This window comes from Syngnathus leptorhynchus, chromosome 13 (assembly GCF_054491065.1).
Source record: "Syngnathus leptorhynchus isolate UIUO chromosome 13, UIUO_Slep, whole genome shotgun sequence".
Classification (NCBI taxonomy): domain Eukaryota; kingdom Metazoa; phylum Chordata; class Actinopteri; order Syngnathiformes; family Syngnathidae; genus Syngnathus; species Syngnathus leptorhynchus.
In genome coordinates, this window is record NC_141207.1 from 4,725,667 (window position 1) to 4,735,639 (window position 9,973).

Below are 9,973 nucleotides of genomic sequence, written 5' to 3' on the forward strand. Positions count from 1 at the left end.
CATGCGGATCGAATGTCGACTTGATGCCGTATCGGCAAAGACAAACGTCACAATGTGTCGCAAGGGAGCAGCATAATGGCCTATCGGGTTGCCGTTACAAGTTACATCGCTGATGTGATGTCGCGTTGAACAGCTGTTGATGGCATTAATATTGAATGTGGTTGAGTAATTTATCCCCTTGGATTCTCTTTCTGTCTTCAACAGGGTTGTGGCTGTCCCCTTAAGTAAACATTTAGGTGTGAAGGACCGGATTAGGATTCGAGCCGCCCCTATTGCAAAACTGGAGAACTTCTACAAACAAAACAACCGTCAGCCGTCACAAGTATGTGATTCTGCTCCGTCCTCCATCTTTTTTTTGTTTGTTTGATTCAGATAACGAGTTCGTGCAAAAGGGCAAAGGCAGTTGAATGCTCTGCTTGACCCTTACGCTCTAAATTGGATTCTCGGAAAGGTCACGGTGGGAATTAATTTGGTGGTGTGTTTTACATAACAGCCTTGGAGGTTTCACATCGATTTCTATGACCAGGCCTCAGCAAACTACTACGCTGTGATCATCCGCAAATATTCACTTTCACCCCGAAGCAATTAAATTCTGAGCTGTGTAGCTCATGTTGCTATTCATACAACAAAATGAATCATGGCTTCCCTACGAGGATGCCAACTTTTTGTTCAATATTTCACAATTAGTATCTAAATGGACAAGTAAATTGAGATTGTCATTATTTTTGTATTCATACTTTATGTGATATTATTCTTTGGTGGTAAGAGTTAAGAAACACTGAATTAAAGAATGTAATCAATATTAATATACTAAATTAATCATATAAATACTTTATGTCCACTGTCTTGTTTATACAAATACAAAAATTTGACCAGGTGGAAAATGATCAAATGGATAAACATGCTAAGCACTTCTATATATTTTTCTAAAGCGATCTATTATTTTTTTTAAATGCTTTACATGTGAGGCGAGATTGTGTAATAACTGGCGGTTGCACTGCAAACTTTTTTGATGACTACTTGGCACCTGTTTCACAATAAGGAAGTGTCTGAAAAAGTTCCCGTGAGACGAGGCATGATGACTGATGTGCCGTCATAGCAGTGCAATAACTCCTAGAATGATTTTTGTCTGAGGGTATCCCTGTGGACTTACAGAACATAAAGCCGAAATAACATCAGTAAACAAATACAGTTTCAAAAAAAAAAACTTTATGGAACTGTTAATTACTGTAAAATTGCCGTCGTTAAACCGAGACTATTTTTTCCCTCTTCATCGGTGAACAGACGAGTTTTAGACAGGTTCATTACAGGATCATCATACCTTGGCCCTCATCTTAAGTTTCGTCTGATGTTTTGTCATCAGCGTACATGTGTAGACAAGTTGGGTTTTGCGCCCATCAAATTTGTTTGTGCGCACTTTAGTCATATGCTTGCAAATACAGGAAACCACAGTAGGTTGAATAAACACCACGAGCTAATTTGCATTTCTTAAAAAAAAAAAAATGGCGACTGAAATGTCAGCCAGCAAGATTGAACAAATGCTTCCTCCTACACAGAGAAAGCCTGCAGCAATTGTTTGAATGGTATTTTCGTGTTTCCCTTAGAGTGAATTGGCGAGCTTGGGAAAGTTTTGTGGACTTTCCCAATCAAAAATCCAAAGCTGGTTCAGGCACAGAAGAAACCAGGACCGACCCACCAATACCAAAAAGTTCTGCGAGGCCTCGTGAGTCTCAAACAAACTATTATGTGCTCCACCCGCCACAAGGCAAAAATCATAACAATTCTGACAATGTCTGAAAATTTCAGTTTCCTTTTCATGTGTTGCAGTTGGCGCTTTGTCTTCTACCTCGCAGCGTTCGCAGCGGGGCTCGGTTCTTTGTTCCATGTAAGTCTGTTGTTTGCTGATATATTTTTCATCATCCTTCAAAATAAACACAATATTACTTGTACATTTTTATTGTTTCACTGTATTAAAACTGATGTCAAGACTAAAGTCATGTTTTTTTTTTGTGATCTTCCAGGCTCCATGGTTTTGGGATCCCAGAGAGTGTTGGCAGGGTTTTCCGAAGCAGGTAAGAAAGTAAAGCGAGATTATGAAACAGATTTCCCTGCATTTTATTAATTCTCCTAGTCAGCTTTAGTTTTTTTTTTTATGTGATTTTTTTTTTTCTATAAATGGTTTAGATAGTAGTATACATAGTAAGATGTGTGTTGGTGCATACGCCGAGTTAGCGTCACTATTACGTGACGTTGATATCTGTTATCCTCAAGCCGAGCAGAACAACAGACAGAGGAAGAGACATAGACACGCACGCACGCACACACACAAACAGTGCACCCATATAAATACTTGCTAAATACCTGCCTATCATTTTCATGACCTCTCGTATCGGTATTCAAACCGCATCAGTGCTGGCAAGACTATTCTTCTGCCTTATTTTGTAGTCATGAGTCATCAAGTGTTTATTTTATCCAGGAAAGGTAGTGAAAGCAATGAATATGACAAAAGTCAAGTACATTATGTGATGTCAATGAACCTGTCACAAATGTTCAAAACCGCCGCCCGACTACTCACGCTAGCACTAGTTTGGAAAGCTATTAACTCGGATGACAGTTAGGCATGCTTGCAAGTCGGCATTCCTTTTACGAAGCCAACCTTTCCTTTAGCCTCAAACTGACATCAACAATAGTTGGTGGCTGAATGTTGTGTTGCTATGTTACCGCTTATATCTTTGCAGCTTTTCCTTTCTGGGGTTCTGTGGGCTTCCTTTCATTGTCTTGAGTGCTGCACGGTTTGCAAGAGGTGTTTTCATTCCAAGGCTCTTTTGGAGATTTAAGAGCAGGTTGACAATTGGAATGTAGCATATATCATACGCATGATAACGTTTAATTGACTCTTTCAGGTTGTCGCCAGTGCCCATAGTTGGTATTACACCTTTGAAATGGGCTTCTATCTCTCCCTGCTTCTCTGTGTCTCTGTGGACGTGAAACGAAAAGTAAGTAGATATAATTACACGCTCTGATTGTGCACATACTTAGTCAAAGTACTTCTTGTATTACAAATGTTGATTATGCATCAATTATATGGTTACATCACAAGTGTTAATATTTAATTCCTCCATCCAATAAATCATACTTTTTTTTTTTTTTTATCATTTTCTGACAACTTTTTACACCTGCTGTAAATGTGTCATTTAATATTCTAAGATGGATAATACCGGAGTGCCGTCTGTGTAAATCTTCCACGTGCTGCATAATCTTTTCAATATGCGTGTGCTTCAGGATTTTAAGGAGCAGGTCATTCATCACATCGCCACCATATTTCTCATCGGTTTTTCCTACTGCGCCAACTACGTGAGGATCGGCACGCTTGTGATGCTGGTGCACGACTCGTCTGACTTCCTGCTCGAGGTACGACTGCTGTTTGTTTTTTCGAATGAGGCTTGCCATGATTGGCAATGCATTATCTTTTCTAAATATGACTTTTTGGGTGATGTTATTGATTTGACAGTATACAAAAAACCTGAAAGCTTCATAATGTGTGCTTCAACAATTAAAATAGTAAACACAGTGTGGAGTTGGATGCAAATGTGGAAAACCACTAATAGATTTTTTGGTTTCAATAACATTTTTCACAACAATTGTTTTATACTAATTACAAAGAGGGGTAATACATTTTTTATTTTTTTTTAGTCGGCCAAGATGCTTCACTACGCTAAGTGGACAAAGACATGTGACTCACTGTTTGTGGTCTTTTCTCTGGTCTTCCTGATTACACGGCTGGTAGTGTTTCCCTGCAGGTAGGTCGGCGTCGTGTTACTTTGTGTAGTTTTTGGAGTACGGCGCTGCCTTGGGACTGAGTTGCCGTTATGCAAAACGGTTTGTTTTCCAGAATCATCCACACAACATTGGTGTTATCGCTTGACTTCTTCGAGCCCTTTTTTGGTTATTACTTCTTCAACGCTCTCCTGTTAGTGCTGCAAGCTCTGCACATCTTCTGGGCTTACCTTATCCTGCAGATGATCTGCAAGTTTATGTTCAAGGGAAAGGTGAGTCCGTGATTGGTTAAGTTTGCGTGTATTCATTACCAAATCATCAAATGAATTTAAAATGATTATAAATGAACAATAATTGCTCAATTTTTGTCTACAGGTCGAGCGGGACGAGCGCAGTGATGAGGAGAGCGAGGCAGACGAGGAAGAGGAACCTGAGGAAGATGAGAGCAACTGGGAGCAGAGGAAGGGTGCTATCAACTCCAAGCTGGTGTCGCTTGCGAACAACTGTGTGCTCAACAACCTGACCAACCAGAGGAATCTCAACAGTAGATTGCCCAAAGCCAGATAGAGTCCGGAGTTTAGCATTATGGACAAATTATACCTTACAACGGTCCATTGATGATTTCACATCACCGTCAGCCTGCGTTTTGCTTTTCGTCCTTTGACAAAAAGAGGTAGCAAAAAAAAAAAAAAAAAAAGCACAAATGATTGTAAATCTAAACACCCAGCGTCACTTTGGAAGGAAACGCCATCACTCGTCGTGTCACTGTTCATTTTATATTTATGATGTTTTTTGTCAATGTTTTATACATGAGATATTTTAATTGATCTGTTACAATGGTGTTTCCCAACCTTTATTGAGCCAAGGCTTTTCGTTTTTATAGTATAAATATCTTGCACACACCGCCAAAAAAAAAAAAATGCCACAAAAGGTCTGAATACTGAAATATAATCTCGTCTCAATTGATCTACTCTGTGAAATCTGGGCCTGTTAAATTGAACACAAAGTTGATACACTTGAAGGAAGCCATGTTTTAATCTGGTGTACGGATGGCTACAGGTTTATCGTACTTTCTGGGAAATTTGTTGTTTAACTGCTCCAGCAACTTTTTGGTTCTCATGCAACTACATTGAGGAGAAAAGCTATTCTTCCAGTAATGCAACTTTTTTTTCAGGGTGACCCTACTTCGTGCAAATGTGTTGCAAGAACATCATGTGACACGGTATAAACTTTTTTTTTGGTGACAGCAAGTGATCGGGTGACGCCCCAAAATATCACAACAGAAATCTAACGCCCTCTGGCGGACGATGAAGAACATATCATTGTATATATTCCCTCCCAATGTCAAAATACTGACATTCCTTTTAAGAGTACATAATCCTATTAGTTTTGCTGTTACTTTAAAAATCATATGACATTTTTTGTTGTGATTTTCTGTACAGCACTTTTGGTTTATGCCTTAGCCTTACTGTTTTTACACTACCCTGTGACACATAGGATTAACTTTAAAAACTGTGACTGGAAGTGAATCCAGTTGATCATTGTATGTACACGAATAGGCATTCCTGAAAATGGACTATACCATCTACAGAGGTAAACATCTGGACTCTTCAAGAGCAAAATAGTTGATCAAATACCATCATGAGTATGAATTTGTGGTTACCAGCAGTATAGAACAGAGATCCCAAGTGTGCTTGATCATCGTGGTAAACAACAATATGGAGCACTTCAAGGGCTGAACCATGATTCATTCTATGCCATAGAATCTATGGTCATATTTCTTTTTCATTAAAAGTGGCTAGAAACCTCCCTGCAAAGACTTCTGTCATATTTTCAAATGTCATAAAATTTCATTGCTTTCATCACTCACATTCATGTAAGCACTTTAATGGTGACACACCCTCTGAGTGGAACAGGACATGGTATGGCATTCTCCACTTTGATGCAAGTGTCCACATAAGGGTCAAACAAAACCATATTGGGGAATGCTTTGTTACACTTTTTCTCACACAACAGGAAGATCTGGCCATTAACTGTGCTGCAGCCGCAGAAGAACTTTTTCTCCAGCGATTCCTCTTGGACAACAGTCCACTCGTCCGTCTCCACGTCAAAACGCAAAGCTTGCCCTCCGAAGAGATAGATGGCGCCATTGAGCTCAGTGGCAACCAGGTCATATCTAAGGAATGGTGCAGATTATCCCCCAATGGATTATTGACAGAAAGACCATCTCTAAAAAAATTTAAATGGACTCACCGTGGAAAAGGGGAATAAGAGACTACATCCCAGTGATTCTTCCTGGTGTCGTACCGCTGTATTCCACCAAACGCCTCTCCATTTTCGTCCAGGCCACACGCAACATAGATACACTGGCCCAGAGAGGCTACGGCTGCCCTTTCCACCGCCCGGTCCATGTGGCCGACGCTTTCCCAAGCCTCGTCTGACTCAAGAATCAATCTTTCAACATCAGCCACCAGCCCTTCGTCCATGCTGCCTCCCAAGACATACAGAGTGGAATCCAACGCAATGGAGCAGTGACTGTGCCTGGACTTCTGCAAAGCAGGACCATCTAACCATCGCTGGTTCCGACAGTCGTATCTTCTGACCCAGTCCACGCTGAACCAGAGCACGTCACGGAAGTAGCCACCTGTCACAACAACACTGTCTCCTACATATAATGAGGAAATACATCAAAATGTCAGGACAGCACATTCCACACGTGCTTTTCTTTCACTTGCAGTCAGGAAAGGCCCAATTATCAGATGTCTCTAAAAGATTATTTTCGGGCTGTCACTATCGAATATTTTTCAAATAGGTCATCAATATTGCAAACAACCATTACCTACTGCTGCTGCTGAGTACTGCGTAAGGTTCTTCCTCTGCAGTGGTGCACAATTTTGCCATCTCCCAGTGAGTGGCTGAAACTGATAGGACGCCTGCTGTTCCTGATCATGAGGTCCTCCCACTACAAAAAGAGTTTCTTTGGTCCTTTTCAGGGACCTCCCCATTGACCAGGAAGTTGGGAAATGTTCATTCAGCATGCAGATGAGTTTGGCTCTTGGGTCGGAACTGTTTGTCATTGTGTCCAAAAGTTTAGAGATGAACGTCAACGACAGAGACTCGGGCCTCACCAGCTCAATGAGCTCCAGGAAGTGTTCCTCTCTTTTTTGATCAAATGACACCCAGAGTAGGGCCGCCTCTAGTGCTAAATCCTCCCTATGGATGGCCAGGTCATCGCTGGCGAGGAGGTGTGCCACGGTCTCCTTAGGCAAAGACAGGAAGTCCTCTCCAGAGACAACATCAGAGAAGTGTGTGAGGGCTACCTGCTTTGCTGCGCTGAAGAGTTGAGCACAGCCTCGTTGCCAGGCATAAGCCATCATTCCCAAACAATTGCAGAGGTGGAGCTCACGTTCAAGGAACTTGCAGCACAGCAGCTTGGCTCGTTCCAGCTGGAGGAAATCCGCAGTCTCAAGGATCCCCAAAACATTTTCCCTGTCCAGAGTGAGAATGGAAGTCTGGCTATGGTGCATTAACACCTTGAAATACTGCAAGCGGAGTCCTCTAAGCTCTATTTTTCTTTTTGTGCTTTCAACACCGCAGCCAAAGAAGAGAGCCCGGAAGTATGGGCTATGAAATGCTAGGTGACGACGGTTGACGTAAAATGATTCTTCATCCACTTGAAGCATGACATCAGGTTGTAAAATGGAGTCATCTTCTTCCTGTCGGTTTGTCCGCTCAGGCAGAAGGCTGTTTGATCTGCAGGCCATATCACAACAAGCAGCGGAGCCTAATGACCTTTGGGTTACAGCCTACCAACTGCTGATATTAATAGACTCCTTGACATCCTCGTGACTAACTCCTGGTCCAGTGTAACATGGAGAAATAATGAAATCAATAAGGAAATCAAATCCTGAATCATAAACATTGTGTGCTTTGTTATTTTATTTAGCAAATGGAATTACCATGTTTTAAATTATAATCATAATTATAATACTGTTGTTCACTCCCAAACAAAGCAATGAAAATATATACAATGTATCTGTTTAATCAGGGTTCACAGTTATAAATTTGAATAATAAATAATATTGTACATTACGTCACAGAATTTGTATAATAACAAATAATATTTAATCTGATATAAACAGGACAGTAATAAAGTTTTAGAAAAGAAAAAATAAATCTAAAAGTCGAACTCTGACGTCAGTCCCTCCATTTTGTGCGCAACGCAATTTGATTGGCGGAGCCTCGTTGAGGTCAAAGTTTGACTTCCGGGATCCAAAACCAACATGGCGGTAAGTTCGTGCAATTTTCGTTTTCATTTAAATTCCATGCACTTTATATAATCAACCTCCACGCAAACATTCACGAGTGGCATGCTGTCGTCTCTTGCTGTCTTTTTGGATGTACATCGAGTGTTTCTTTGAGGGATTTAGTCATTTTACAAGCTGCTAATTCATATGGCCACTTCAGGTAGCCTGGTGCTAAACTACCAGTAAGTTGTGTGCGGCATAGTGTTGCAAGGCTACAAAATAACAACATTCCACCGTGCTTGTTAGGATAAAGAAAAGAAGAAGAAGGAGAGTATCTTTGATTTGTCTAAGTACATCGACAAGCCAATTCGGGTTAAGTTTCAAGGAGGACGAGAAGGTGGGTGCATTCATCAATATGGTGTGATAAAACAACGTGGATTTATGTGTGGGTTCCTTTCCAGCGAGTGGTGTCCTTAAAGGCTTCGACCCACTATTGAACCTTGTATTGGACGGCACCATCGAGTATATGCGTGGTGAGTTGTGTATTTATATTTCTTTGTCTTGATGAAATGTACTCTGATTGCCCTTAACATTATGGAGACCTGCCAGGAGATTTTTCTAATGTAAAATGTGTGCTTTGGCACTAACCCTATCATTCTTTGATACTATAATTACAACCTTATCAATGAACATTGTTGAAACTGAGATTTAAAGTGATTTGGTCAGTATGTTTTCTTCATTCATTTATTTTGAGCCTGTCTGTCCAGATCCTGATGACCAGCTCAAACTGACAGAAGACACCAGGCAATTGGGCCTGGTGGTCTGCAGGGGGACCTCAGTGGTGCTCATTTGTCCACAGGATGGCATGGAAGCTATTCCAAATCCTTTCATACAGCAGCAGGATGGCTAACAAAACACTTATTGTGCACATCAGAATATTTTGAAAGTATTTTTTATGTTTTTCATTTTAAACTCTTAGTAGCTGTCACTTTTTTTTTAATATGTAATTTAGTCAGCTAAAAAAAAATTGCTTCACTCTGCCATGTGTGAATTTCAGTTGAGGCTTGGATAGTATCGGTGTTTTCATTGTCAAGAATCATCAACCCGTTACCATTTGTTCTTGGTTTTGATAAAAGAAAATAAAGCTTGTTTTGAGTTTTGTATTTCCAATTTGTTCATGAACTTTTATTATACAATGATATAAGGATTCGGCGATACCTTATTGAGTCATTCAAGTAAAAATTATGCTAACTAATTTAGATTAATCTTTGAAAACATGATGTACCGTACTGATTGACACGGTGGATTAATTAATAAATTGTATTTATTGACTAATACTGCAGTTACAGCAGCCATGTTCAAGCAGGTAAAAAATGGGCAAATGTTATAATTTTTTTAAATTTTATATTATATTACACCTGACTTTGAACATAGCCATAAAGCCTCAGATGGAAACACCTTGTTCTTATGAGACTAGCTCCAGTTGTTTATTTGGCTGAATACATTGCAAAGACGAGCCTGTGTGCACACCAGCAAAGACTCCTTTAGGGATTAACTACTTTGAGTAAAAAGTTGGGCGGTTGGGTGCAACTCTACAAGCAACCCGACGCTCTTGTTGGGCCCGTACATTTAATACAAAGCAATGTGCGAACAGATTCAACAATTTGACCACTGTGAACTTTTCCTGGTGATGTGATCCTGCCTGGAAAAAGAATTCCAGCCTTCTTAGCTCCTCCTCTTTGTCCAGTCAGCGTGTCCATGGAGCACATAGCTGCAGGTTTTCCACACACAGGGAGAACAAGGAAGCTCTTCAGAACAGCTTTAAGTTATCCATATAGATGTTGACATGGTTTTTCTTTTCTGCAGATAATGCAGGGTGTGACTTTGAACAAAGCGCACGTTTAAGCCCGGAGAGGGATCTATGTCGATGGGAGGAGGGCGTAAAAGGG

At 40.5% G+C, this 9,973-nt stretch overlaps 3 protein-coding genes across 6 annotated transcripts in view; 2 read left to right on the plus strand and 1 right to left on the minus strand.

Moving 5' to 3' along the window:
• Positions 1-5,594, plus strand: part of cers4a (ceramide synthase 4a) — a 32,481-nt gene extending 26,887 nt beyond the window's left edge. For all 4 annotated transcript variants that reach the window (XM_085927530.1, XM_085927527.1, XM_085927529.1 and 1 more), the window contains 9 exons: positions 205-322; positions 1,605-1,723; positions 1,828-1,885; positions 2,022-2,072; positions 2,904-2,996; positions 3,283-3,411; positions 3,694-3,800; positions 3,893-4,049; positions 4,153-5,594. In XM_085927530.1, the coding sequence (XP_085783656.1) occupies positions 205-322; positions 1,605-1,723; positions 1,828-1,885; positions 2,022-2,072; positions 2,904-2,996; positions 3,283-3,411; positions 3,694-3,800; positions 3,893-4,049; positions 4,153-4,344 (1,024 nt within the window). In that variant the 3' untranslated portion in view covers positions 4,345-5,594. The remainder of the gene's footprint in view (positions 1-204; positions 323-1,604; positions 1,724-1,827; positions 1,886-2,021; positions 2,073-2,903; positions 2,997-3,282; positions 3,412-3,693; positions 3,801-3,892; positions 4,050-4,152) is intronic.
• A 55-nt stretch (positions 5,595-5,649) lies between these two features.
• Positions 5,650-7,541, minus strand: LOC147047027 (kelch-like protein 23). The gene is made up of 3 exons (XM_085928643.1): positions 6,617-7,541; positions 6,031-6,442; positions 5,650-5,953 (listed from the first exon to the last, which is right to left on the minus strand). The coding sequence occupies exons 1-3, from the start codon at positions 7,539-7,541 to the stop codon at positions 5,650-5,652; spliced, it is 1,641 nt and encodes a 546-aa protein (XP_085784769.1).
• A 457-nt stretch (positions 7,542-7,998) lies between these two features.
• Positions 7,999-9,187, plus strand: lsm7 (LSM7 homolog, U6 small nuclear RNA and mRNA degradation associated). The gene is made up of 4 exons (XM_085928110.1): positions 7,999-8,066; positions 8,331-8,421; positions 8,486-8,557; positions 8,792-9,187. Exons 1-4 carry the CDS (start codon positions 8,061-8,063, stop codon positions 8,932-8,934), a joined length of 312 nt encoding a protein of 103 aa, XP_085784236.1. The 5' UTR covers positions 7,999-8,060; the 3' UTR covers positions 8,935-9,187.
• The last annotated feature ends 786 nt before the right edge of the window (positions 9,188-9,973 follow it).

What these genes read in the sequence shown, in the direction of transcription:
- LOC147047027 (XM_085928643.1), bottom strand. Translation starts at nt 7,541, where the DNA reads ATGGCCTGCAGATCAAACAGCCTTCTGCCTGAGCGGACAAACCGACAG. An exon ending in GTACTCAGCAGCAGCAGTAG is followed by an intron (nt 6,443 to 6,616) that starts GTAATGGTTGTT and finishes CATTATATGTAG; the next exon opens with GAGACAGTGTTGTTGTGACA. An exon ending in TCTTATTCCCCTTTTCCACG is followed by an intron (nt 5,954 to 6,030) that starts GTGAGTCCATTT and finishes ACCATTCCTTAG; the next exon opens with ATATGACCTGGTTGCCACTG.
- lsm7 (XM_085928110.1), top strand. An exon ending in GTTTCAAGGAGGACGAGAAG is followed by an intron (nt 8,422 to 8,485) that starts GTGGGTGCATTC and finishes GTTCCTTTCCAG; the next exon opens with CGAGTGGTGTCCTTAAAGGC. An exon ending in CACCATCGAGTATATGCGTG is followed by an intron (nt 8,558 to 8,791) that starts GTGAGTTGTGTA and finishes CTGTCTGTCCAG; the next exon opens with ATCCTGATGACCAGCTCAAA.